Genomic DNA, 26,708 nt, shown 5'->3' with positions numbered 1-26,708 from the left:
CCAGTACAAAGGAGGTATGGACATAGCAGAGTGAGTCCAGTAAAGGGCCACAAACAGGATGGAGGGATTGGAGCATCTGACAGATGAGAGGAGGCTGAGAGAGCTGGGACTGTTCAGCCTGGAGATGGAGAGGAGTCAGGGTGGGTATGATGTGATACCTTCAGGAGGAAGGTGGAAAGGAGGAAAACCAGATAGATCCTCCTTAGTGGTATCCAGTGATGGGATGAGAGGAAACAGGCACAAATTGAAACACAAGACATACCATTTAAGCATAAGGAAAAACAAAACCGTTTTTCTTTTGTACACCGAGGGTGGTGAAACACTGGAGCAGATATCCCAGAGCGCTTGTGGAGCTGCCATCTCTGGAGATACTCAAAATCTGACTGGACATGGTCCTGGGCAGCCTGCTCTAGCTGACCAAGCAGGGGCTTGGACCCAATGATCTCACGCAGTGCCTGCCAACCTCCACCCATCTGCGGTCCTATGATCTCTTAGCTCTTCAGAGAGAGAGTTCACCCTCAGTTGCACCTGTTTGGGTTTTTTTCCAATGCTCTTTTAGTTTTGGAGCATCTGGAGATGTACTGATCACTTCACAAGAAAGGTAGTGGGTTCATTGCAGGTCTGAAGCAACTTTCTATTTGTTCCTTATACATTTCATGGGCTTTAAAACTAGCACAAGTTTCTTTTTGCAATTCTGCTGTATGGCTCCATTCTTGCACATGTGTTTAGTCATAGAGCGCACTAAGAGAGCCTGTATAAATAATTCTGTATTAAAAAATATAGAATTTAACATCGATATCTAATTTAAAATCATTAATATTTATGGTAATAGAACAAATGTATAACACCCTCTAACCCTGTCTTTCAGTCATGGCCTGTATATGAGGAAGTGTACAACAAAATGCTTGAGCTTGCTGCGTTTTTGGACCTGCCTCGTTTCCCAGATATAACAGACAGCTGCTTTCTTCATCCAGACATGCTGTGCATGAAGTATTTGATGGAAGCTAATTTACCTGGTAAATATTTTCCCAAACCCGAACTGATAAAATTTTTCTTTGGTTTATTAAACTCTAGCAAAAAGACTTGAATTACTACTTTAAAAGTGCCTACTCTTTTCCTTCTAATTTATACCCATTTAAGCTTGAACCAAAAGATAATTTCTATAGAAAGCACTTTCATCAAACATTTAGAGTATGTATTATAGGCCCTGATATGCAGGTGCACTCTGGTGCTGGCTCTCTAAGGCTGTGGAGCAAATACTTCATTTCAAATCTTTCAGTATCCATGTGAACAGAGAGGCACTAGTTGAATTCACATGATTCATTGACTTTAGCTAAATGATTCATGGAGTTGGGACCTGATTGCTTAGTACCGGAATGGTCTCATATATAATATTGACCATATATTCTATAATATTGCATATTAGCATTAATTTTAATATTAACAAGCAATGCCGTTTGACAAATCGGCTGCCGTCTCAATTTCTGATTTAGTTTTGAAGTTTTGTGTTGCATAAATACTGAATATATTTGTTTATCCTAAAATTAAGTCTTGAATGTTGAATTGCCAAAGGACCAGTGAGTCCTTGTATGTGAACTGACTGTTGCTACAATATTTTCTATCAAGTACTGCTGTCACTGAAGATTAGTTTTACAGATAAATAGCCTGTAAATTAATATTATTTCTTTTTCCGCATAGCATTCCAACAATTAATAGTTTTGGGGGGATTTATTGTCTTATTTTGCAATTAGTTGCATTGAATAAAGCTACTTGGCTTTTCTGTTTACTCACAGTTGAATGAAGAGAAGATAAGCAACAGATTTAGCTTTAAAATTGCAGAGAAGAAATTCTGGTTGTGTAGTTTTACAGCAGTATTATGATCCTATAGAGGATCACATTATTTTTCAGATTTTGAAGTATCAATTGAATTAAAGAAAAAGGTAGAAATTTGGAATTTTTGGATTTATTACAGAGAAATACAAAGCTAAGTACTCTCTGAAAATTACTGTAAAAGAGGAATATATTGTCCTTTACATTTTCCTTGCAACTAAGCTTGTTATCATGTAGAAGCCTTTTTTTACAAATTGAAAAAAAGACTACTGTTGTTGTCTAACAACTCTGAAAAAAAAATAAAGCAATGAATTGGCGGTGTTTCTTAGGACACTAAATACTACTGAGAAGGCCATTTTAAGTGTCCGAAATAAAAGAAAATATACTGACAGTGTTTATAAGAAACTGTGGTTTCCAGACTTTGTTTAACTTTTACTGTTATGTGCGAGAGGATTAAAAATGAGCTCCTACTGAACTCCTTGTGAGCAGCAAGAGAGTACAAAGTATGGCTGGATTAAGGTTGTACTTAGTCATACGTTGCTAACCTTTGTGGAATCTGATGGTGATGTAATCAACTCCTGTATTTCTTGCTGAACAGGAAAGGTGAGAAATTTGGGGGATTTGTATCTGTGAAAAATAAGCATAGAGTAATAAGAGACTGTATAGATATCATCCTGCTGTTTTTGGAGCTGGAGCTGTATCTTTTTGACATACGCCGGCTTTACAGTGTAATGCCAGTTTTAACCTAGGCTGGGATTCTCTGTACCTCAGCCGGGTTTTGTCAGGGTAGCAGCGAGTGTCGCCCTGCCGTGCTGGGCTGCCGTTCGTACCCAACTAACGTCTTTAATGTGAGCCCTGTTCCTCTTTGCAGTACTGAATCTGTCCCCACATGGGTGTTTAGTCAACATGCGGGGAAAAAAGTTTGCGACAAGTTTTTGGCTTTTGGGGTTTTTTGGAACTACATTCATGTAGATTTAAGATATGCTTTCCCACAACTGTGTCCAGGATGATCTAACAACATCATTCAAGTAACATCAAAACACTCTTAAAAATATGATATTTTTTTTTCTCCATGTGAATATATAATGTTACGATTGTTTTCCATGTAAGCACAGTGAAGGTTGCCTAGTATTTTTAAAAATACCCAAAAATACTTTTCAGCCTGAAAAAAAATTGCTGTCTAATGGTCCTAAAAGACATGAGCATTGTTTTCCTAAAATGACCAACATATTTGCACTGTAAAAGTACTTCTAGCTTGTCTCAACAAACTCATTTTATATTTTTATTTACATTAATCAGATGAATTGCATAATTGGACTTGTCGAGTGGTGAAAAAGATCTGTATTGGAGAAGCGGATTTCCTGACTCTTGTGCCTGGAAATAAGTCAACAAGAAAAGTGAAATATGATGTTCTTGCTGTAGCAGTTATTGTAGTAGTGCTCAAATTATTGTTTTTATTAGATGATCATTATGAATGGTAAGTGTACAGGTAAATCAGTAGCAAAGCCCAAATTTCAAATAGTGCAAATGATTGTCTTGGATCATTCTTTCTTTAGTAATGTTAAATTTACAGTATTTGATTTTTTATTAAGTTCAGTAAAATAAAACATACAGACTTGAAGGCATTTTAGACATTAAATGTTACTGATTTTAAAAATTATCAGTTTCAGTCTGAAACTTGGAACGAAAATTAGGGTGCCATTTTTGTTGGTTGTATTTGAACTTCATGTAAAAAGTGCAGTATGTGGCTCTACAAAATATTGTTTTTTTCAGGTTACTTTCAGACTTTGCTGAAGAAAGAAATAAAAATAACAAAGAAGGTACATAAATATTCTAGTAGAAGCAGTCTTATGATTTTGTAAATGAAATAACTTTGTAATCAGGCTTAGAAGGACTTGTCTTATTGAACATTAAAATGTGTTTTTGACGTGTTCTTTTAGGGCAAATCTTTATTCAAAGAAAACAGTAGATCTTGTCCACGTAAAATAATCTCAGTTTACCTGCATAATTCTCACTATACCAGATATGGGAATTTGATATACATTTTTTCTGCTTCTCCTTGTGCATGTTTCCCTCTTGCTTTAGAATTTTATGCATGGTAGGTGAAGATGAATGGATGTCCCGTAAAGGGGGAACACACTTTGATCATAAATAGCAGATACTTATTAGGGGCATCAAACCACATTTATGATAAAATCCAAACTTGTTCAGTCTTGTTAAATAAAATGTCTTAGTATGTAACATGTTTCAGATATAATCTATTTTCTTAGTCCAAATAATCCTGCGAGAGCGTGGAAAAGCTAGCAGCAATTAAGATAGAGAAGATAATGGTGTGAACACGTTTCTTTGAGGGCAGAAAGACCAAATGAAAGATTAGAAATCTTCAGGAAGATGTTTCATGGCCTGATCCAGATCACAGTTGAAGATAAGATCAAATATGTGTTACAGTTGTTTATCTTTTAAGCCTTCCATCCAGTTTTGGGTCCATTTTGACCCTTCTGCTACTTTTTTAAAATTTAAGTCAATAATAAAATCAGTGTTAGCCGTGCATGAGCACAATTACTGGTGCATCTAGAGATAGTCATCACTGTTAACTAAAACCGGTAGTTCTCATTTTCAAGTGGATACACAAACTTATTTTGGATCTTTTTTTTTTTTTTCCCTTGAAAACTTGAAACACATAATAGTGACAAGAGTAGAAGTTGTGCAACTGCTTACAAGCTGAGGCTCAAAACCATTAATGTCTTAATGGGGTTTCTCCCTTATTAACAAGTCTCGTTGCCCTTGGGAATTAACAGCTCGTTCTTTGCCCACTCTTTTACTTTAAAATCTGCTGGTGCAAAATGATCCATATGCTGTGTTATGTTGTCCCTATCCTTAAAATGTTGGGGGGACGGTGAGCAGCTGCACAGAGGAGGTGATGTGAGAATTTCTGTTAGAGCACTGATCAGTGCCAGAGCTCAAAACTGCCTCTGGCATTTTCCCAAAGTTAGCGTGCTGAAATGAATAATGGTTAATACTGAGTTTTAAAGATCCAATTTATGTTGACTCCATTCTCAATTTAACTATCCTTTCTCCAGTCGTTTGTTTTTTTTAATTAAAAAAATAGTCTTTCAGCTTCTACAGTTTTTCAAGACAGACTAAAGCTGTACAGTAAATAGTTGTAGTTACCTAGTGTGTTTGTGTGTGTATGTTCTATGAACTGCACACATACACAATACTGTTTATGTTCAAATAAAACATGTGATTGAGATGTATATATGTATGTGTGTATCACAGAGCTGTGTATTTTTCAGTCAGCTCAGCTATATGAACATCAGACCAGCAGTACTGGCCAGGTAAATGATTATTATAGTGTAGCATCATGTCTCTGACAGTGGTCTTGCTTGTGACAGATGCTTAATAATTCATAGGATGTTTAATAAAAATTTCCAGCCCCTCCCCCCGCCCCGACTGCCCTCCCAGCACTTTAAGAGTGCTTACTTAAACCTCTGGATTTAAGGAGTTCATAAAAGGAGTTGTATCCACGCCTTTGAATTTTAAGAATTACTGAGGGGTCTTTCTTCCCTTCATTTGTCTCTTGCTTTTTGAGTCCGTCCATATTTCTAGCATCTAAGGCATCCTGTGGCAGGATAACTTGAATAGCAAAAATGCAGATAATACAAAATGTATATAAGCTTGATTATAAGAACAGTATATTCGCCTTCAAAACAGTTTAAACAGCTAGCTGGCAAAGCTAAGCATGATGCAAGCATCGCATGCAGTGCAGCTGGGGTAATGGGGAAATGCAAAGCCTGGTTAATTCACAATGCAGATAATCCACCCGTGGGTAATACGAGTTGATTATACTTTAAATATATAAATCTAAACCATAGTTCTGTTTGGAATTCTTATACTTACTCTATGTACCTAGTTGGTCTGCTTCAGTCCTGTGCCTCTTCGGAGCATCGATGATAAACGTGCTGCTAGAATGCCATATGACTTAATGTCTTTGTATATGCTGATAAATTTTTGTTCACATATCAGTGAGTTAAGTTCCTGGGCTCTAAAACATGGGAGGTTGATACAAAATGAATACAATCATCAAGTTTATCTTTCCAGCCCTGTAAGGTTTCATGGGTAGTAGGACAGACAGTGGGGAGTTGAGGAAGCTGTTTGAAATTTTACATCTGAGCTTGTGTAGATCTTCATTTAAACCTAATCTTGATGTATAGTTTCATTAATCCCTTGAAGTCAACTTTCAAACAGGTGAAGGCCAACTTCACGCCGTGGAGATCTAGTTCATTTGGTAGAGAGGAGGGAAACTTTCAGACTTAACTTTCAGAAAGGAGGGAAAAGGTTTGAATTGTGCTAAATCTATGACATCTATTCTAAGCTGAGGGGCTGATTTGCACTTCTTATGACATGCTGTTCTTTTACTGCATTTCTGCATTTCTCTTTCTTACAGAACTGTTGGATCAAGTATGTTTTCTTTAAGCACACATAATTCAGGATAGGTTTGGATACAGGTGGAATAGGCGGGGTCTAACTGCATGGAGACCACCTTCTGTTTACTACACATTTCTTTCACTTTTTCCCAACCTAAAATGTGTATGTTTTATTCAGGTGGTCCGTATTTTGAGTTCAAAAAGTGGTACAAGGTTATAAAATGTTCCTTGGATGTGGAGCAAAAGAAATTGGATGAAGAAAGAGCCAAGTAAGGTTTTTTTTTTTCTTTTTTAAGGTAGTCAGTTTTACATGAAATCCTGACCCTCACAGAAATTGAAAAGGTTAGGAATTTGCTCCACATTTCAATCCAGCAAGCTTGGGTGAATAGAGTGATTAAATTCGTATCTTAATTTTCTATTTACACTCATAATGTTTATCCAGCATATTAATTAAATGCTCATTTTCTGTGACAAGTAGCTTATACAGCTGAACAATTAACTGATTACAGTAAATGTAGGCTGACATGCCTCAGTTTGTCTACTCTGAAAAAAGATTTCCTAGATGTGTTAGGGGGGCAGTGGCTTTTAATAGCACTAACCATTACATTATTTTTTATTTTATTTTAATACCTCTAGCAGTATTTGTAATAAATTACTGTTCTTGTTTGCTCCAGCTTTCTTTTTCCTAACAATTCTTATGTCTCTTGCTGGTAGGTATCTGTGGAGATGTGAAAAGCCACTGTTCTATTCAGCCCAGAAGAAATCTAAAGTTCTTAAGAGAAGACGTGAGTAAACTTTGCTTCTTCCCAGCAATGCAAAAATCTGCTCCAACTTTTCCCATCATATAAAATCTGCAGCTCTGACTGCAATAACATTTACATCTTAAAATACTTTTCTCTCTTCTACCTCTGTGTACAATTAATCTAGTACTATCTCTGAGTACAATTAATGTAGTGCTATTTTACAACCCGTGACTGGAATTCTTCAAAGAGAAATTTTCCTCGTGCTTAACTGAAACTGTTTTTGCCAGTCTTTGTAATGACCTACTGAACCTCATCTCAGAATGAGTACTCTGTCCTCATCTTCACTGTATTGTCAGCTGCCTTTATGTAACTGTGATCTTCATGAATTGTCATTGGTCTTCCATAGCTTTCCTGTCCCTTTTGTTCTTTGCTTCCCCATATCCTTTGGTATGGATTTTCCAGGATGTCCTTTGGTAGACCTTGCATGTCCCTCTTCTCTCCCACTCCTTGCAGTCTTCTATAGAAAGTGAGGAAGGCTTGTCTGAATGTGACTTTACTTGAACAGCTAGCTGTACATGGTCAGAATGCAGGTACCTCTACTTCATTTTAGTAGCTCTAGAAGTACTTATAAGAAATTACTGGGGTTTACATTGACATAAAAGTAAACAAACCAACCAACAAAAACTCCGCTTATCTATGGAAATACGGAAAAACAGAATTTTATTCAACCAAATTAGATCTGAAGTTCTTCATTCTACATTTAATAGTATGTAGTAAGCAGCAGATATTTGGAGAGAAATGTTAAGTGTGGCAAGTGATATTTTTCCCCTTTATGTACTTTTCCAGTTTCTGAAAGTGACTGGTTCAGGCACTTTTAAACAGGTTGTATAATCCTATTTGGTTTGTGTAACTCATGTTGAATTTCTCTTTCAAGAATGCAATTAGGGTTTTTTGGAATGTTCTTACACTTCAAAACTTGGTAGAGGTGATCCTGCAGTCAAGTCATGTTCTGTGGAAAAACATGTTTAGGTTTATTTGTTTCAAGCTGATTGTTTGCTCAGATGCCCTTTAGTTCCTGCGTTTATAAGAAAAAGTGAATAATGATTCATTGTTCATCATTGCCACTCTAGATTCCTTTTCTGGCTCTGTTTCTCTTTGAGCTAGAAGACGACCACTTAGATTATGAACCTTTACCACTGGCTGTTGCAAGCAGGAATATCACATAATGCCATTGTAACAGGAAAGATTCATCTTAAAGCAAATTTAAAACAGTAGAGACAAAGAGTGCTCTAGAACACTTACGTGCCAGATGCAGGTTTTCAGAAACTTTCCTCAGCCTTTGTTGATGATGGTAGATTTTTCGTGTCCTCTTGAAAGATAAGCTTCCCAGTCCTTCGTATTTTAGGATGTCTCTTCTGCTTTTTTTCCAGTTTATGAATGAGTGTATTCAGATACACGTCATAAAAAGAAGTTGAAGCTCCAACAAGTGTTAATTTTAACTTGCTTCTTATCCTAGGGAAAGAAGGCTTAGGTGGTCATATTGTGTGTGCTGACCTATCATCATACCTTCTTTTCCTTCTCAGTCTCAGTAACTTAGGAAAGTTTGTCATTCTTTCACTAGCAGTGGGGAAAGGTGGAGTGGTTTTGTTGTTGTTGGGGTTTTTTTCCCCAGTTGAAATGTGCACTATGAAAAGCTTAACTTTAAATCCATATGTGTATGAAACCAGGCTTCCTTAATTCTGATACACAGGAATCTACTCAAAAAATCTTAGCCAGTCGGAGTGATAGCATATGACCAGGTAAATATAGTGAAAGGCATCCTGGCATGTGTTTTCTATCAGAATAAAAATACCAGCAATATTTTAGAGGTTTTACTTGGGGAATTATTTTGGAGTACCCCAGTATTAATATCATTAGGTGTGAAAGACATGGCAATTTGAATTATTTTTCAAAATCTTTCCCTAAAACATGTGACACAGTTGAATTTTAAATGGAATGTGGGAGAGAACATACGGACCTTCAGGGTTTCTCAGTATTACACACAGACTTTAAAAAAAAAAAAAAAAAGAAAAAATTTCTGAAAAGCACAAATACCCTATTTTCTTCCTGTATTAATTATCTCTAAACAGTATTCTAATACTTAATACTTTTGCCTTGTTTTTTTTTTTTTTCTATTTGTACAGAAATAGTTGTGAACTTACAAAATCAGTTTGGCAAGCTGTCTGGTTCAGTGCAACCTGCTGAAAAACCAAATCCTTCAAGTTTTCAGTTAAGTTGGTCTGAAGAAAACACAGATGGGAGTTGTTTTCACGGGCATAGCCTGAAGGGAATTTTGCAAGAAAAATGTGGTTTACTTACAGCCGTGAACCCTGACTATTGGCTGTGTACAGTTAAACTATGTACTGAGAAGTAAGTATTCAAATTTTTGTTAAATACATTTTGGAAAGTTCTCCTGAAAGTAAAGTGCCATGTATATATTTTTACAAATGACAACTATGGGGCGTGTACACAGCTATGTACTCACATATAGTTAAAATCATTTGTAGAAAGGGGTGTGTGTGGAATGGTTAGTCTTGGATTGGGAGTAGACAAATTATAACATGAAGAGTGATCAAAGTGAGCTTTTGAGAAGAGAGGAGATGAGACAAAATCAACAGCTAGAGTCACGTGGCAAAAGTGGCAGCTAGATACAAATATTCACTTCCTTCTTCATAGTATTTTAGAAAAAAACTTGTGCCACAGCTCTCCAGAGAATGGGAAAATGGTTCCATTCCTCTCTCCCCTGGACCCCAAAAAAGCATAGGAAATTAATTTTTTTAATTACTATTGTCCTTTTGTGGTGCCCTTAATCAAAATGAAAATTAAAAGTAGCAGTCAGAGTTCAAATAAGTAGGCAATTAATGCCTCCAGAACATATTTTTTTAAAGAATAACTACAAGTGAGAAGGACTTTATCACTATTTCATCTAAGAATCTCGGCAATCAACAGCTGGTTTTTTTTGCAAGCAGAAAAGTAAAAGAAGAAATTTCTTCTACTGGAAAAGTAAAAGAAGAAATACGGGAAAAGAAAAAATTTTGTGCTAGTAAGGAAGTTTAGTGTCCATCTTTATTAGAAAACTGTTCCCAAATCCTGACTTTTTTTTTTCTTTCAGTTAAGGGTATATCAAAACAGTCATGCTATTTGTTAGCAAAATTCCTTTCTCTAAAGGACCTAAGTAGCAAGGGGAATGATAGGCCAGCTAATCCAGCCTTGTATGAAGTTACAGAGATATTTCAGTATCTGCCTGGTTTGTGTCGAACTTCTCACTCTTCCTTTAATATCTTCTCATGTCATATTCTGCAAAAATGGGTTCGTTTTCTATTTGGTGGGTGCTGGCAGAGAACCATGGCCAGAGCTAGAAGGCAAAACCCCTGCTGAGGGAGTGTAGGAGTTTGGCAGCATTTACTCCAGGGAATCAAAAATATCTAAAATAGTGTTTCTCACAAACTCCCTTGGTGGTTTAGATAAGGCTTCTGGATCATACACCAGATTTTGGTTCTGCCATTGGTTGTATCATGAAATCCTAATCCAGCAAATGAATGTATCGGTGAAAAAGATGAACTTTGAGGATGAATTGGATTCTCCTGAATTTCTTGTGCATAAAATTGGTGGTTTTTGGAAAAGAGTTCAGGGAATGTTAATGCGAAATGAGATTTCATTAGTGCATTGGATAACATCTTAAATCTTTGTCTGGTATATACTTCTAAATGTCATGCTTAAGAGAGCAACAGCCCCTACAAAAATCTTAGTGATACTTTCCTGATTTTTAAAACCTTGAATATTTCCCTTGAAAATAACTGGCTTATACATGTATGCAGTCTTTTCTGTCTTTCAGTGGATTTATTTGCTTATCTTTATTTTCTTTTTCATATTACCTTTCACATACCCACCGTGACAGAAATGGGTTGGAATAATGTAAACACAGTGTTATATTACAAGAGCTTTGGTTGTATGGATTCATTCTTTTGTATGAATAAGAAGCTTTTTTTTTTTTTTTGAAGGGAGGAGAGGTAATAATCCTTTTACCACAAATTTGCGTAAATCTTATGTACACACTGAATGAGTGGATATTTCGGTGTATGTTTGTGTGAATAATCTTTCATGCAAAGTCTGTTTTTAAGCCTACATTTTCATATGTAATATATTAAAATGTTAATGGAAAATTGTCATAGCCTTCATGAAACAAGATTTGAATTTAAATTCTTACCGGTTAAATTTCCCATTATATCATTTGCAATGCAAGTAGTTAATTATACATCTGACACTTACTTAACTTTGGAAAACATCATCTACTCGCTCAGATATGAGGTTTTATCCTATGCAAGTGTGTGTATGTATAATAGAACTAAAAACAAACTTACGAATTCTCTTTCTCTAAAAATCAGCATGGTCTAACTGGGACTCCTGAAATGCTTTAATCCTAGGACTAAGGTATGATTTCAGTGTGGCCAAAGCTGAGATCAGTCAGATGGTTGGTAAAATGCTTTTAAAAAACGTACAATGTATTTTAAAACTTTCCATTTTAAACTGAATTTAGAAGATTAATTTGATATAGAAATCTTCAGGTGATACATGATGAGGTATTACAATATGTGAAAAATATTGAGAAAAACAGATTTACCTTATTACATCTAAATTTTAAATTGCTTGGGATTTTTTTTAACTCTTCAGACATGCTCTCAGAGTAAATAGCACAAAATGAGGCAAAAATATCTGTGTGTTTAGGTACTCTTGTGAAAAGTGTAACTCCAGTTAATCAAGTAGGTGTTTTACAGTATTGATGCAATATGCATTTGCCTCAGAATATAGAATATCACTCCCCCCCCCCCGCCCCCCGAAAACTGAGATTTGACACCTAAGTTGCCGTAAGAGCTGTAATTGGTGAATCTCAGGGGTAAGACTAGGACGTAGCAAAATACATTTTTGAGGTAATATGAATTAAGACAGATTTGATTCAACCAACAACATTTCTCAGTGAAGCTTGAATTTAGCAAACACGTTGGGCTGAGGGGTCGGCTAATTTGTTACAATGCTGCTGAAATGTCTCATTAACATAGTTTTTGTAAGAAGTCGCCGGCAGCTTTCGGGGAACCTGAGGCAGGGCAGAGGATGGGACCTCTGGTGTGAGAGACCTAGTTTCAGATTTCCAATCTGCCAGACTTCGGGAGGCTTTCAGCAAAGACTCTGCTCCCCAAAGCGTGCCTTGCGTGGCACTCTGGGATGGGTCCGTCTGTTCCTCCCGTTTGAGGTAAAATGTAAATGTTTGTTGGGCCAGAGGGAGCGAGCAAATGACTCTATAGTCTAGTAATTAGCTCACTTGCCCGTAAATTGGGACAGACAGGTTCCAGTCCTTGTTCTGGTGAATATTTAAGACCGCTACTCTGAATCAGACAGAGGGGAAATTTTAAACTCTGCTGCTCCACATCCCAGGGCAATGCCTAGTAAGCTAGGAGATGCATAGGGCTTATACGGTGAAGAGCACCTAAATCCTTGCATGAATGTAAAAGATTTTTTTAAAAATTGAGACAGCTGAATTTTACACTATTTTAGTCTTACCACTTTTAATAAAAACAAATTTTGAGCTAACCCAGAACAAGGTATTTTTTCAACCTAAATTGCTGAACTTAGAGTTTACAGAGCTATTTCTGCAGTCTGTCCTCTGCGTCATCTTTTGTTCAGTCTGACACTTGTTACCAGCAAGTCCAGTCTGCTATTTTCTTTATATACTTCATCAATAAAATTACATCATCATTTTCACCATGAAAGCTACAAAATAATTAAGCAGAAGGCTGCTATAGCACTAATTACTTTCTGTCAAACCTGGCCAATGTTTGCCCCAGTGTTTTTATCTTACTCCATTGGCTTGAACTTAGATTTTTCTCTCGTTTCTAGATGGTAATTTCTATTTAACACAGAAGGGCAATGGACAAGAAATGGATGGGTTACCATCATATGGCCTAGTGTCGGGAAGAAGAGAGGAGACCCTACGGAGAGTGTGGGCAAAGAACAGAGAAAAGAGCCTGAGGTGTCTGCATTGGGTAGTCTTAGAAATTTTAAAAATAGGGTAAGGTAGTCATTTTCACGCTTAGCAATATTTGCTAAAAGCTGGCAGAATGAACATTGGTTCAATTTAGTCCTGAAAGGCAAAGAACATATTCTTTGCCTGGCTGAGTATGATCCTGATTCACAGTGCAAGAAGCTGTGTACGCACTTTTCCTTCTTACCCTGTCTGCACCGTCTCTGAACATGTCTTGGTCCGATCGTCTACTTAGAGGTTTCGCAGGAGTGGATGCCTTCATAGAATCGACATTGTAGACCAGAATTGTGATCTGTGCTGTTGGTAAAATGTAAAGTTTTCCTCTAATTACAATTAAATATGTAAATACTAGTTAAATATGAACTAGACTTGTAATTTAAGGTGCTTCCCCCCTCCCCCTTTTTTTTTCCAGATTGTGTGGTCATCTGGCTCATTACAGAGAAGTGGACTTTCCCCAGAGTTACCATTTTGTACTAAGGTTATTCTCCTTTCTTCTGAGGATACAGCCCTCTTATATCCATGACGAGGTGTGTGTGATAGAACACAAACTTTTTAATAAAAAACTCTGTAAAAAGCCAAAATACAATATAGGCCTGAGGAAGTAAAAAGGCTTAAAAATAACAGTATTAAAACCGTGTAAATTAGTTGGTTGGATCCCAAACCATGGTATTACATCTAAACTTATACTGATCCTTCTGCCTGCATGGAAATTTTCTGTTAAGATAGTAGTGCTGAGATCTACTATGGTACTTTAGTTGTAGTATCATTTTATCTATAATTTAAGTCACTGGTTTCCAGCTGGGAAAGTTACCAAGGAAACTGTTTATCACAATTTATGTCCTCACTTTGTATCAGAGCCAACAGGAAGATATGAATTTACCATTTTTTTTTGGCATAATTGTACATATTTTGAGTGTACTGGACAGCCCGTTAGCATCTAATTACATTGTGAGATTTTGCAATTAAAAATATTATCTATTTTTTTACCTACTGTTGTATGACAGCAAATACATTCCTAGAAAGTAATGTTTACTTTGTTTTGAAATGGTGTGTTAACAAATAAAAGGAGCAGTTGGTGGATGTTTTCACTGCAGTGAGTTTTTTAGTCATTGTTTCTAAACAGGCTGTTCTGGAGTAACTCTGGCACTGTATTCTACATTTCCTTCCATCCTGTGTATCTCCCAGTCTCTTGTTATACATGAGCCTCTCATTCAAGTTATCACCTCTCAGGTCCACGTTCCACTGCAGGCTTCACAGATTTTTGCAGCTACTTTTACACGTGGAACTGCCCATCCTATTTCTTGTGCAACGGTAGCTGCCAGGTCCTCCTGTCATTCTTCTTTTGCAAGGCTACTGTTGTCATTTGACTTTCTTCTGACCGCTTTATAATCCAGCATCTTCAGCAGCTTCCACCTCAGCCATTTCTCACGCTCAACCTTATTTATGCACCGTGTTTTTAAACTGTCCCAGACAACGTGTAAATGAAGTTGGGTGCTGCCACTACATTAAAGACACCATAACATATGTATATGTTGAACAGAGATGTTGAGTAGATACCCAGATGAATAATGTTGCTTTCAGTCAGATGAAATAAAATTCAGCAACTCCAACCATCGGTACAGAGTACAGAAGTTGCCAAATCTATTTGATCAAAACCAAAATCAACAGTTGTTTCTAACCATTGTTACAGACAAGAAAAATGGTGTCTGCAGGCTTTAAAAAGAGTAATAGCTCCCTTCCTGAGCAAGGGCTTCAGTGAGATGTGATCTGGGAAGGTAATCAGTTCAGCAAGTAGACTTTGCATATAATGGAAGGGTTTAAAATCTGTTGCAGTTCAATCTGTGATGCTGTTGTCTAAAAATTGAGAACAGGTGAATGATAGGAGTGGATATGTGCTGCCCTGCCTGTCTCGAGCAAAGTGATAAAGCAGGATTTCAAGCACGGGTAGAGCAGACAGGACTATTAAAGTTAAATTGTAATAGTCGCTTGGAAATACTGGCAAACCAGGAGGCTTCGCTGGCTGAGTAGAGGCAGGAGGTAATTAAGCATGGTGTCCTGATTTAAGGTGACAGAAAAGATGCAGTTTGAGTGAAAGCGTTTGCTTTTTCAGGGATTTGGAGTGATGGTCCTATGAAGTGATTGTAACATGCACATGAGAAGGCATCGTTTTAGCCATACAGAGCTAAACTGTGCTCGATGGGGGAAGAGGAAAGAGCAGATTGAGTTGTTACTTGTAGCATGTGTTTGAGATTTCCTAAGTGGGTACAGTTTAGTATGTCTAAATCTATTGCCATGTTGTGCTAGATACCTCAGACTTCTGACGAGATATGTCTTGAACTGATGTTTACATTAATGGACTCAGAATCTACCAATTTGAATCTCATCTTGTGTCTGGTGTTTGTGTTTTAAAATCAGCCATTATTTATTATGTTTGACCTCATCTGAGTGAATGACTAAAGTTTGTAAATATTTAGTAAAATTATTCATTGTTGTTGTTCTAGATGAGTATTTGTATCAGTTAAAAATCTGCAGAAGCGTAATACACGTCAGTGTTTTCAACAGTGCTTGCTCAAGCAACTTAGTGTCTCATTCTTTTTACTATAATGTCTGTTAAAGTTTTGAATTAACTATCTAAAAGACTTTATTATATATAAAGGATTAATTTAATTCAGAAGTCTTTATTTGAAAGACTTACACGCTTAATTATAGGTACACCTTTCTTTTAAAACTACTGTAGTAGTAAAATCTGAGCTTCATAAATTAAAAATACTGTGCTCATTGTTACATTGTTACAAACGTAACAAAGCTCCCTTAGATGTTAGAATAAATTAAAGCTGTACTTTAATAAACTGGAATAAAGCTTGCAGTTAATCATCAAGAGCCATGTGCCTTCTGGACACATAGGTTAGGAGTCAGATTTAAACGTAGAGGGTGTGCCCCTAAAATACTTAATGTTAGTTCTATCCAGTTTAATCAATCAACATTTATGTTGGGAGTAATGATGTTTCAGAAGCTGACGAGCCGCAAGAGTGCCTTATCTTCCGTGAAGTGTAGTTGAGGTCTCTTGGGACAACTACTTCCAGTCCAGTTAATACAACCCTGAGGTGGAGCCACGCTGGCTGAAGAGACAGCTACCGGTGGATAGCTGAAGGGTAGGGTGTTTGCCGCAACCCAGCAGTTCCAACCACCTCCTTTATCTACTTTTAAGTTACAGCTCCTTTCTGTAACTATTTGCTGAAAATGACCGGGGAAGGCTCACCTTTCTGATAGCTACTCTTTTTGTACCTCTTCCTGTGGAAATTTTAAGTAAAGAGACTTGATTTGTTTTGTTTTTTACTCTAAAAGTTGAATGAGAGTTCTGAAGTATATAGATAAAGGCCAGTGCAGGTTTTCTTGATTAAACTTTTAAAACAGTATATATTGAGAATACTTAGAATAGTTAAATAATTATTAACTTAGACAATAGCAAATCAGTTATTCTGAGACCTTGATGCACCTTCTAAAGTGAATTTAGGCTTTTTCCTAGTTTGTGTGTTATATTTCAACACACTGGGGTTTTTTGTATCTTTAAGAGTTCAAAAGTAACATTTTTTATGAATTCTCTTAAATAATGCAACCTTTTTGTTGTTTCAGTGGAGAAATATGACAGATGTCTCATTTTCTTTTGAAAGGTACAGCCTTCAGCAGAATTGGTATTTTACCTTACTAGTTTTCCACTACCTCAGTGTTTCTACATTCTCAATATCAACTTAGTCCCAGTCAAACACATTTTTCTTTTTACATTTTCCAGACATGAAGGAGAGGTGTTTGACATTCTCCTTAACCTCTTATGCAGAGTGAGGGCCTTGAACCTGATTTAACCAGAGAATGAGACCCAGCAAAGCCCAATGCCTGCAGCAATGCTAGTCTAATTTACTGGCCATAGTGTGTTCTATGGGCTTCACTGCAACTACATCTTTCCTAACCTATTTTTAGCATGACCCCTGAAATAATTGTGTTTGGAAGATTTGAGAAAGCTTCGTGCAGTGTCGCAGGCAACACAGTGAATAGCTTGCTTTCTTGTAACTTCTTGGAAAGCTCAGAAGTTCCTTCTTCAGAATGACTTTTCTCCCTTTTTAGTCAGCAAGACTTTTGCTGATGGTCCTGAAAAAATTTTTCAGGGTATCTACAGTAAGATGTCAAGAGGATGCTTTTGCAGAGCCAGGAGCAAAAGAGCCAGGACCCGCTGGGCTTTTGGTAGGGTAAAGTCTGAAAAATGTTAAGTTCCCAAATACGGTGTCTGCTCCCTGGTTCGTCTGTCTTTTCCCCGTGTCAGGTTGAGTAAGTTTTAGGCTGTTTCACAGGCAGAAAGAGTCAGAATAACTATTTAATGAATCTCCTATTTTGATCCAAAAGGAAATGGGCTTCTCAGCACATACAGTCATATCTATTTCCATATCTATCCACATCAGTGCGTGGGTTGGTCAAAGCAGTGTCTCTCAGTGCTTTTGTCCCCGCAGTAAATGCAGAATGCTTGCTTTCCAGCATCTCCTCCACAGTTACTGGTCCTGTTGCTCCTCACTTGCGAAGCTCCTTTGTTCCTGACCAGATGAGATGAGAGAGAGAGCATAAAGGGGATGCCAAGATGTGGGAGCAGGCGTACGTGAAAGAGCTTTCCTCACTGCTGCTTGTGCTAGGATGATGCTGAAACAGTGAACAAGAGAGTGAGTAAGGATTGGCAGAACAGGAGATGATGAATGCTTGTGTCCTCACGTGAGGTCATAGCTGCCCTTGTACAACTGCTAATGGCAGCACTTTGAGAGCCAGAACACTCCTCCTTGATCCTCAGCATCTACGTTCTGCCTCTGGCAGTACATCAGGTAGTTTAAAAAAAAAAAAAAATACAAGCACATTCCTCTGATAATCTCCCATGGGTCCTCTGTATTGTAGAAGTATTCTGTGTCTGCTCATAGACTGTCCTGTTCCCCTAGCACTGGCTTTGCTCATCAACTGCAGACCTGCCATTGCCTCGTGAGAATGCTGCGGAGCATGGTTAGTGTCTGTGTTGTGATCCGATAGCTCGGTCTGGGTCCTGGGATGCTTCTGTGCTGCCTCTCATGGTGGGTACCTGCAGTGGTTGGCTGAGCATTGCTTGCCTCTGACAGGGCCGCCCGACGGGTGCAGAGTAGAGGCTGCTGCGAGCGAGGGGGTGAAGACACCAACCGTTTACAGCCCAGGGAAGAGAAGGGCATCCTAAAACTACATCCAAGTGCCCCAGATGTCAAGGTCAGGATATCGGACTGCAGAGCTAGTGAGTTCCCGGTGAGCCGTCAGCTGCTCGCAGCTAGGCAGGCTTCATGGCTGCAGGCTGGCTCTTGTGCTTCCGAGCAGGACTTGGACTGGGGTCCCTCAACACGGTGCAGCAGGGCTCCCCGTGACAGCCACTTGCAGTTTGCTCTGACGCTAGGATGTGAAGGAATCCACCTGGCCCTCGATCTCATCAGCACAGCAAGTTGCGCGATGTTAATCTAAGATTGTGACAAAACATTTTTGTTTACTGAACTTAGACCCGTGGCATTTGTAACTCCTAACTGGACAACTGGGTGTTTTCCGTGCTGTGGAGCAAAGCGGATTAGGCAAAGAACAGTATGCAGCAAAAGAGCTGCACACGCTGTTCTCTTGCTACACCACTATCGGCCTGTGCAGCAGGACCTATGTACACAGAAGTCAAACCCGGAGGAAGTGCAATATTGAGCAAAGATGAGAAATGTCCAGTGAGACTGGATAGCACGCTAAAGATTGATAAAATTCTAGGCTTCAGGCTGACAACTTTTTTTTTAATGTATAGGCTACAGCCAAATTGATTAATTTACATTGTAGTCATTTCAGAGCATCCTCAGTTAGGCTGATGGAGCTGCACCTCCTGCCCCTGAATGGTCTGTATGCTCTCAACAGTATTTACATTATCTTTAGGGCTAAACACTGAATCAAAAGGGGAATCTTTAAGGAATGCCTGCAAGATTGCGTATAGGGATGTGACTGAAGTGAAAAGCAAACTGTTTCTCCGTCCTGTTTTGTAATTCACATATTATGCTTTCATTTATTTCTTTACCCTTTTTTTTCCCCCTGGCTTTTTCCATTTTATCTTTTCCAGCTTTTCCACTGTCACTTGTCTATTTCTTTCTGCTGTGCCTGCTTTCACCTCACTTCCTAGTGAGTTCATGAACCTCTGCCTGGGCTCTTCTCTCTTTTTCAGCCCTTTGATGCCTTCAGGCTGGTTCTGTGGGGGTCAGTGATGAGTTTTGGGCTTTCTTTTCCAGCTCTGTCATTAGTGACCACAGCCCTACTGCAGAAGAGAAAAGCTTGCCTGGTGTGCTGTGTAATGGAGAGAAGTATAGAAGATTCGCTGCTTTTTACAGCCAGCTCCGCAGCCTGGCTCTCGCATCTGAGGGGTTCAGATTAAGTAGAAAGTATCTTGTTTTGACTCCCTGACGCGTTTTGTGAAATCAAAAGTACTGTTACAAACTTGATGCAACTTGTTTGTTTATTACACAGGTGTGAATGGCCAGTGCGTGTAGATGATAATTATCAGGTATGAAATTTTAAAACCTTATTTGTTAGGTAAGTCATAACAGTAGCTTTATAATCCTTGTCCAGAATAAATCCCAGTTTCTCTAGAGAGCGATGCCAAAAGACAGACTAGGAAGAGGTTCAAACACCTTGAGACAGCGCTCGGCCAGATGGTTGCAAACGGCACCTGAGTTCAGTGGGGTTCCTTGTGTGTTTCAAGTGGGATTCATTTAAAAGGAATTGAGTATGTGAAGAAGGGAAGGAGAACACTGAAGGCAGGACCGAGACAGACGGAAAGGTAAAGGGAAGGGCACAAGAGGTGGAGGAGAGCAGTGAGATCAAGGTGAAAGGGCTGAGCGAGGGAAGAAGTTGGAGTGAACACCAGTCAGCGCAGGGCAAGGAAAGTCCTGCCAGAGTGCTGCTCCATCAGGCTGGCATGGCTTTATGCCCGAGCCAAAGCTCTGCTAAATCCCTTTGTGCTCCTTGCCTGATTTTATTCAGCGATGAGGCAACCTGGTTAGTGACATCACAGAAATACACCTACAAGTGGTGTTACAGTCTAGATTGTGACCGGGAGATTAGTCAGCGGTGTCACAATCCAGTGTTTATATCATTGTCTCCTGAATGTGGAAGTGATTGCTATGTCGATAACTAAGTTTTCATCGGCAGATCAGGCTGTTAAGAAAAGCTGTCCCTTTTGCAGAGGCAACAGCTTTGATTTATTTGGAATAAAATGATGGTGTGTTCTAGTTAAGTAGAAATACCAAGCGTGGCACATTACTAAGATTTTAACAATTTGGGTGCAATGTAAACGTGACTGAGCTTCTTCACGTACTGCATCTGGGTCACTTACGGCTACAGGGTAGTATAATATTTTATTGTTAATGAAAAGTATGCACATGTGCCAAAAAAGCACTGTTTGTGTCTGCACATCCCAGAATTTCACAAACAGAAGCGGGGAATGTGAGTGAAAAACACCTGAGAAAGTTAGCAGTCCTTTCCAATACTTGCAATTTTGAGCTGGTTTTGTAATTTCTATCGGAAACAAAGTCAGTTATGTGGAAAAATGTAATTTTCTAACTTCTTAATTGGATAACAGTAATTTTTTCATATGCAGGAGCAGATAAGAAATTTTCTTCTAGATAATCTTGAATTAGATTTTAAAATGGGTTTTTATTGCATGTCATAAAGAACAATTTATATCAGTTCATTTCACTTTGTAGAGCAAGATCCTACTTCAGTAATGATATTTATCTTTGTCATCCTAATGGCAACGTTTATAGATCCAGACAAAGCATTTTGTTTCTAGAATGCTAGTTGTAATCCAGTCAGAGGATATTAAGCAACTTCTAGGATTAGACCCTTAGTGAAAGTTTCTTCCCTTTAGTTTCATATTTCCTTCGGTTGGCTGCTTGAATTGTCCTTCTATAATTTTGCATTGGAGTATATCCTGTACAAATAGGGAAGAGATTTTGACCTAGAAGGAGAGACCTCTTATTAGTGTGCATACTTTTAAATTACAGTAGCTATCTGAAGCATCTTGACATATGATAGATAGCATTGTTGCTATATGGGTTTGATTCAACTTGTTACTTAAACAAGCAACCTCCCACCCTTATTTCTCAAGGAGAAACTTAAGATCTTTCTGATTTAAATCCATGCATGCCACTTTGGATATATCTAATGTATTTGTAATGTTGCTGCTGCTGTTAAACCAGAGGAATTACGTGCATTTCCAGCAGTAACTTCATTGTAAACTTCCCTTTCTCTCCAACCCCAGGTTCATCTACGAGGCACTAATGATGCTAGGATCCACTACACTGGAAGTTGGTGCAGTGATCGTGCAAATTAATGTGCCTTGTGCCCGTTTTAGACTTTCATAAAAATGGGTTTAGTGCAGGAAAAATAAATAAGGTTATATGGGATGGGAGAGGGAAAAGGGAAAGCCATTTTTGGTGTAAAAACGCTGCCAGGGTGATTCCCGCGTCCTCTACCGGGAGTCCTAGCCCAGGGCCGGGGTCCCGTGAGGCGATACCCCGCTAACGCTGCCCTGGGCCTTAAGGGACAGCGGGACGGGCGCCCCCCCCAACCCCTCCAACACCCCCCCGCGTACCGCGGCTGGAGAAGGCGGCTGGAGACTCCGGTGCAGCTGCGGTGCCAGCGCCTTAGCCCCCGTGAAGGCTGGACGTGCAAGGGGAGAGGTGAAACCGGGGGGAAAAAGGGATTTTTTCCTCAGGAAATCGGCCTTTGACAGCGGGGGAGGGGGCGGGCACCAGGAAGGCCCCCAGCCGTTGGGGGAGCAGCTTCCCCGCGAAGTTTTACTCGTGTCTTACTTGCGCCGTCCCCCGCGTTGTAACGAAGGGGCTGCGGCTCGTATCACCCGCAGCCCGGCCTGGCCCAGACCCAGGACCTACGAGGCACCTCAGCACTGCCTCAGCCGTGGCGCCCCCCGTCTTTCGCGGAGCCCCGCACGGGCGCCAGCACCGCCCCTCCCCGCCCAGTCGCCCAATGGGGGCGCGGCGACTCCGCCCCGCGGTCCGCGACAGCCAATGGGAGGCGTTGCGCGGCGCCCGTCCACCTGCGGCTGCGGGAGCCACCTGAGCGGGCGAGAAAAGCCGACAAAACTCGTCGGTGCGGCGGGTTGCGCGCTGCACTCTCCGCTCGCCCCCGCCTCGCCCTCCCGACCAGCCGGGCCAGTTCTGCCGCCCGCTGCCTCCGCCAGACATGACACAAGACTACGACAAGTGAGTGAGCCGGGCGGGGAAGGGGAGGGGGAGAGAAACGGGTCCGGTCCGACCGGTGCTGCCGCCCCTTCGGGGGGCTGCGGCGAGAGGGGCTCGCCGCCCGGGACCCGCCGCCCGCTCTCCTGTGGGGCCGGACCGGACCGGGGCGGGGGGGAAAGCTGCTCTTCTCGGGGGCCCGCCCCCTCCATCTTCTTGGAGGAGTAACCGGAGGCTGTGGCGGGGCGGCGCGAAATGGCGGGGGAAGGGGGGTGAGCCCCGGGGGGGGCCCCCCGGCGCAGCGGGACGACCCCGGCGGCCACCCCGCCCCGCGAGGCGAGCGGCGAGGCAGGGCCGGCTTTGAAACCCGACACCCGCAGCGAGGCGTGGGTCAGCGCCGCCGCCGTCCGCCCCCCGCCCCGCCGCGCCTTAAATGCGGGCGGTGGCGGCGAGCGGGCCGCGCCGTCGGGAGAAGCGGGCGCCGCCGCAGCGCCGGGCTGCCCCTCTCCCGGGGGCTGAGGGAGGCGGGCGGGCGGAGCCGCAGCGGCCGGGCTGTGCCCCCGCCGGATCCCGGCGGCGGGAGCGGCCCCCATGGATTTCTACGAGGCGCACCCCTCCGGCAAGGTGGATTTCGGCAGGTAAGGGGGGCTGCCGGCGCACGCCCCTGCCCCTCCGGCGGGCTCTCGGGGAGCTCGGCTGCAGCTACCTCGCACTGCGCGAACCCGGGTGTTAGGAGAGTTAAAACTGAGCTTGAGGTGTGTTTTCTGTAACTTCACGGTGTGGAATGCCGAGACGTCGTCTTCAAGCGGATCCCTTGCAGCGTTTAATGGCTTGGGTTTGCTTCTGCGCTTGTCACCGTGCCCGTCTGGAGACGGTGGCTGTGGACACTGTAAGAAAAACAGGATAACTCTGAAGGGATCTGAAGAACCGATTATAAAATGATTGTATTTTGAATGATCGGTGACTCAAATGCACTCATTTCTTAGGGAAAGCAGAGGATTTTTACTAGTTGTTTTTTTTTTTTTTAATATACTGCTCTCTAGAAAGAGGACTCTAATGCAGCAGCTCGCTAGCTTTACCCTGTGATTAGGATTTTCCATACCTTTTTTTACTTCAGTGACACTTTATAGATGAGACCATAGCAATTAGGTACGTGCACTTCACTTTTCTGGCACGTAGAAGCCATCGAAAGAAATCTTCTGTGCTGCCTCAGCATTAAAGGTGTGCTCAGTGCAAGACCAGGTATAAAGCACGTTGCGGCTGAGGATCTCCTAATGTCTGGAGTTAAATCGCACGGTGAGGGAGAGAAAGGGTGGGTTATGGATCGGTGAAGTCAGTAGGAATAGTTTCTGTGATCAGAACACTGCAGGCTGTGGGATCCTCACAAGCAAAGAGAGAGTATTTGCTTTTTGTAGCGTTCCTCTGCTTCCGCTTCAGTCATGTAGAAAATAAAGTTCAGAAATTATTAAAGCTGCAGTAGGAAACTTATTTCCAGCCTTTACTGGACATGTCTACTACTTTTCGAGCAGATCCAGTAATCTTGAAACCTTAAATTTAGAAAAATAAATGTTTGCCTTCTCTTATTAATAAGTTGGCGTTTTCCTGAAAGAAGCTGCGGTTCCGTTAAGGGATTGAGTTACTGCCAAACCCTGTGCTTCTCTTGATAGTTCTGCAGATAATTTTTTTCTATGCTGCTTTTAGAGGGGTAGGTTACCTGCAGGGCAATGTGCTTTACATTTAGGTGTTGCAATGACAAAGAAATCACACAAAAATACGTTGGTTTTGCGTTTGCTATGTTTCTGGTTAGTGGCTCCTTTAGTTTTCAGTATTTTTGGTTCTGTCTTTCCATGTGAACTTTGCGTTGCTGGAGGGAATCAGCTTAGTGGTCTTGTGAGTTCCAGCAAGGCTGACTTAGCCCTTCAGCTTGGCAGGGCTGGATGGAGGGAACTGCACCCGGGTCACTTCAGTTGCCTTTTTCTTTACGAGTAACTTTAACTTGAGGACTTAGCCATTTGCTATGGATATTCGAGGCTTCTTTTATCACATTGTATAAGACTAGAAGCTTGTACCATGTCCCTTTATCTTTTGCTGTGCAGTCTTCAATACGAGCTGAATGCCCTTGATTCTAAATATGTACAAAGACCTAAAGAGAGGGCTCGGTGCAAGAGCTTGTCTTTTTTGGGGTTTTTTTGCCTTTTTCCAACCGTATAATACAGTTTTATAGCCACAAAGTGCTCTTACAAGTCCTGGAAACTCCCACTCGCTCTAAGTGTCTTTCTACTCAGCCAGGCTGTCCCATTGAAGCTCAGCAAGACTCCTTGTGTAACTGATAAAGGATCGAACGCGTAATTTGCAAAGTGCTTTGCAATCTTTTTGGTAGAAGGTGGTGATAAATGTAGGATACTGTTAAGCTGATTATAGTGATTAGAGTATTTCACAACGTTTTGTATTTGTAGTATATTTCAATCTCCGAATGCATCTGGGTAACTAGATGAAAAGAATGCTTATCTACTGAGGAAAGGGTGTGATGGTGGTGGGGAACTCGTTTTTGTGGGGTTCCGCGTTTTTTAATTATTTATTTGAAACTATTACCAATTCATTAAAAACCGCTGCGTTTGGGATTATTTAAGAAAATAAAAAAGCCTCCCTGCCAGTCTGCACTAAACTAATGTTATGCTTGTGCTGGAAAGAAAACTGTGTGAACTGTTTTAAAAGTCAGTTTTAAACAACATTAGCTTGAGCCGACTTGAAAGATGAAGCATATACTTTAACAATAGAACCAAAGTATATTAAGTTGTCTAAGCTGGTAGGACAGCATTTTCTACAGATGTCCCACTTTCACCTGTGGGCAGAAGGTCTAAGTAATCTTGTTCCCAGCAATCTCAAAATGTTCAGAGTAAATATTTTTTTTTTTTAATACTACAACATAAAGGGAAAAACCTCCACTTTTTCTCTTTTTTTCCCCAGTCATCTGTTGAGTGTTTTCAAACTAGCATCACAGATTATTTCAACGGTAACCAGGCATTAAGACTTTTGGCTTCCCTTGTCAGAAAAATTCACTGCCAAATTGATTTGAGGTCCCTTTAACCAATTTCCCTGTGCAGTCTATAACTAATCAGCAGCTTCTGGGTGGTGTTTTCAGAGGGAAAGACTCTTCTTAAAGGGAAGAGACCTTCTGAAAGCTCTGGGGGAAAGAGATGTTTTGTTAATTCACATGTTCTAGTCCTATGTGGGAACTGGAGCAAGTTGTGGCTTGGTAGTATTACACAGGATGGGCTAGAGGTTTTGTAGGTGGTAGGCTAGTAAGAGCGTGTAACTTTTCTGGGTTGGATTCAGAGCATGAGCAGGTCAGTGGTGCTCTTAAATGGCTTTGTGATTTTATATAGGCTGGTGTAATCCAGCTGAGTTTGGTCAAATTAATCCTGATTTACATTGAGCGTGAGTGAGATCAGAATTAGGTTTCTGGGCTTTTTGTGTTGACTAATCCCTGCAGTGCACTGAATCAGAATATCTGCCCCTGTGAAACTGGGGCAGCTAATTTTGAAGAACTTCAGGAATGTTTTTCATGTGTTCTAACAGGTGGCTTTTTTCTTTCTTCCTTTTTTTTTTTTATGATTCAAGTAAAAGACCCGTGTTGGTTCTTCAGAATGACTCTCTCTACTCTCAGAGACGTCCTTACACCAGTGAAGATGAGGCCTGGAAAACCTTTCTTGAAAATCCCCTTACAGCAGCTACCAAAGCTATGATGAGCATCAATGGTGATGAAGACAGCGCAGCTGCCCTTGGACTGCTGTATGATTACTATAAGGTAGATTGCTGTGGGTACATTCTGGCAGCCAGCTGAGCTCTTGTTCCACCTGTGGAAAAGGCATCATTTGCTGGAGGATTTTACAGAAGCTATGAATAGACCACAAGGACTTTAAACTATGTGGGTTTTAAATGGAAAAAATTCCATGTCCCTTTTTCTGAAAATTGGTTTATTTTTCGGACAGTAAAATGAGATCCCTTGGATCTTAATCTCATGGGTCAAAAACTTCAGCTGCATTTTGCCTGTCAGCTCCAGGTTCTGCAGGAGGCAATGTATTATAGAAATAGTCGTGAAGAATGAGACTTTAGGAGCATGTCCCTGTCTGAGTATAAATACACACAGAGGAAAAACTCCCTTTTTGCTCACGTGATCCCTGTTCTGGTGGGACCATTGGCCTTTGCTGGAGGTTGTATGTGCTGCCTTCGGCTCAGCTGATACTAAGCTATAACTACAGATTTTTGGTGATGTGTGGGGCTGAAGTGTCCAGTTTATAGAGTTGCTGCCTGCATCCCTCTAACCTTCAACAAGCTTCAGCTCCTGTAATCTGTTAATCCT

General features: G+C 40.6%; 2 protein-coding genes across 7 annotated transcripts in view; both read left to right on the top strand.

The window, feature by feature from the left end:
• The window catches only part of TAF1B (TATA-box binding protein associated factor, RNA polymerase I subunit B), a 51,422-nt gene extending 37,258 nt beyond the window's left edge, over positions 1–14,164 (top strand). For all 4 annotated transcript variants that reach the window (XM_075750641.1, XM_075750643.1, XM_075750644.1 and 1 more), the window contains 7 exons: positions 869–1,016; positions 3,130–3,307; positions 3,604–3,650; positions 6,436–6,526; positions 6,972–7,042; positions 9,184–9,409; positions 13,489–14,164. In XM_075750641.1, coding sequence (XP_075606756.1) covers positions 869–1,016; positions 3,130–3,307; positions 3,604–3,650; positions 6,436–6,526; positions 6,972–7,042; positions 9,184–9,409; positions 13,489–13,681 — 954 coding nt within the window. In that variant the 3' untranslated portion in view covers positions 13,682–14,164. The remainder of the gene's footprint in view (positions 1–868; positions 1,017–3,129; positions 3,308–3,603; positions 3,651–6,435; positions 6,527–6,971; positions 7,043–9,183; positions 9,410–13,488) is intronic.
• Positions 14,165–22,235: 8,071 nt separating this feature from the next.
• GRHL1 (grainyhead like transcription factor 1) overlaps positions 22,236–26,708 on the top strand; it is a 44,764-nt gene continuing 40,291 nt past the window's right edge. For 2 of the 3 annotated variants that reach the window (XM_075750640.1, XM_075750639.1), the window contains exons 1-2: positions 22,236–22,369; positions 25,967–26,153. In XM_075750640.1, coding sequence (XP_075606755.1) covers positions 22,350–22,369; positions 25,967–26,153 — 207 coding nt within the window. In that variant the 5' untranslated portion in view covers positions 22,236–22,349. Of the gene's footprint in view, positions 22,370–22,870; positions 22,984–25,966; positions 26,154–26,708 lie in introns of those variants that run through there. The other variant, XM_075750638.1, reaches the window with a different exon arrangement.

This window comes from Balearica regulorum, chromosome 3 (genome assembly GCF_011004875.1).
Source record: "Balearica regulorum gibbericeps isolate bBalReg1 chromosome 3, bBalReg1.pri, whole genome shotgun sequence".
Classification (NCBI taxonomy): domain Eukaryota; kingdom Metazoa; phylum Chordata; class Aves; order Gruiformes; family Gruidae; genus Balearica; species Balearica regulorum.
The sequence above is the reverse complement of the archived record's forward strand: the minus strand, read 5'-3'. Positions and strand labels throughout refer to the sequence as shown.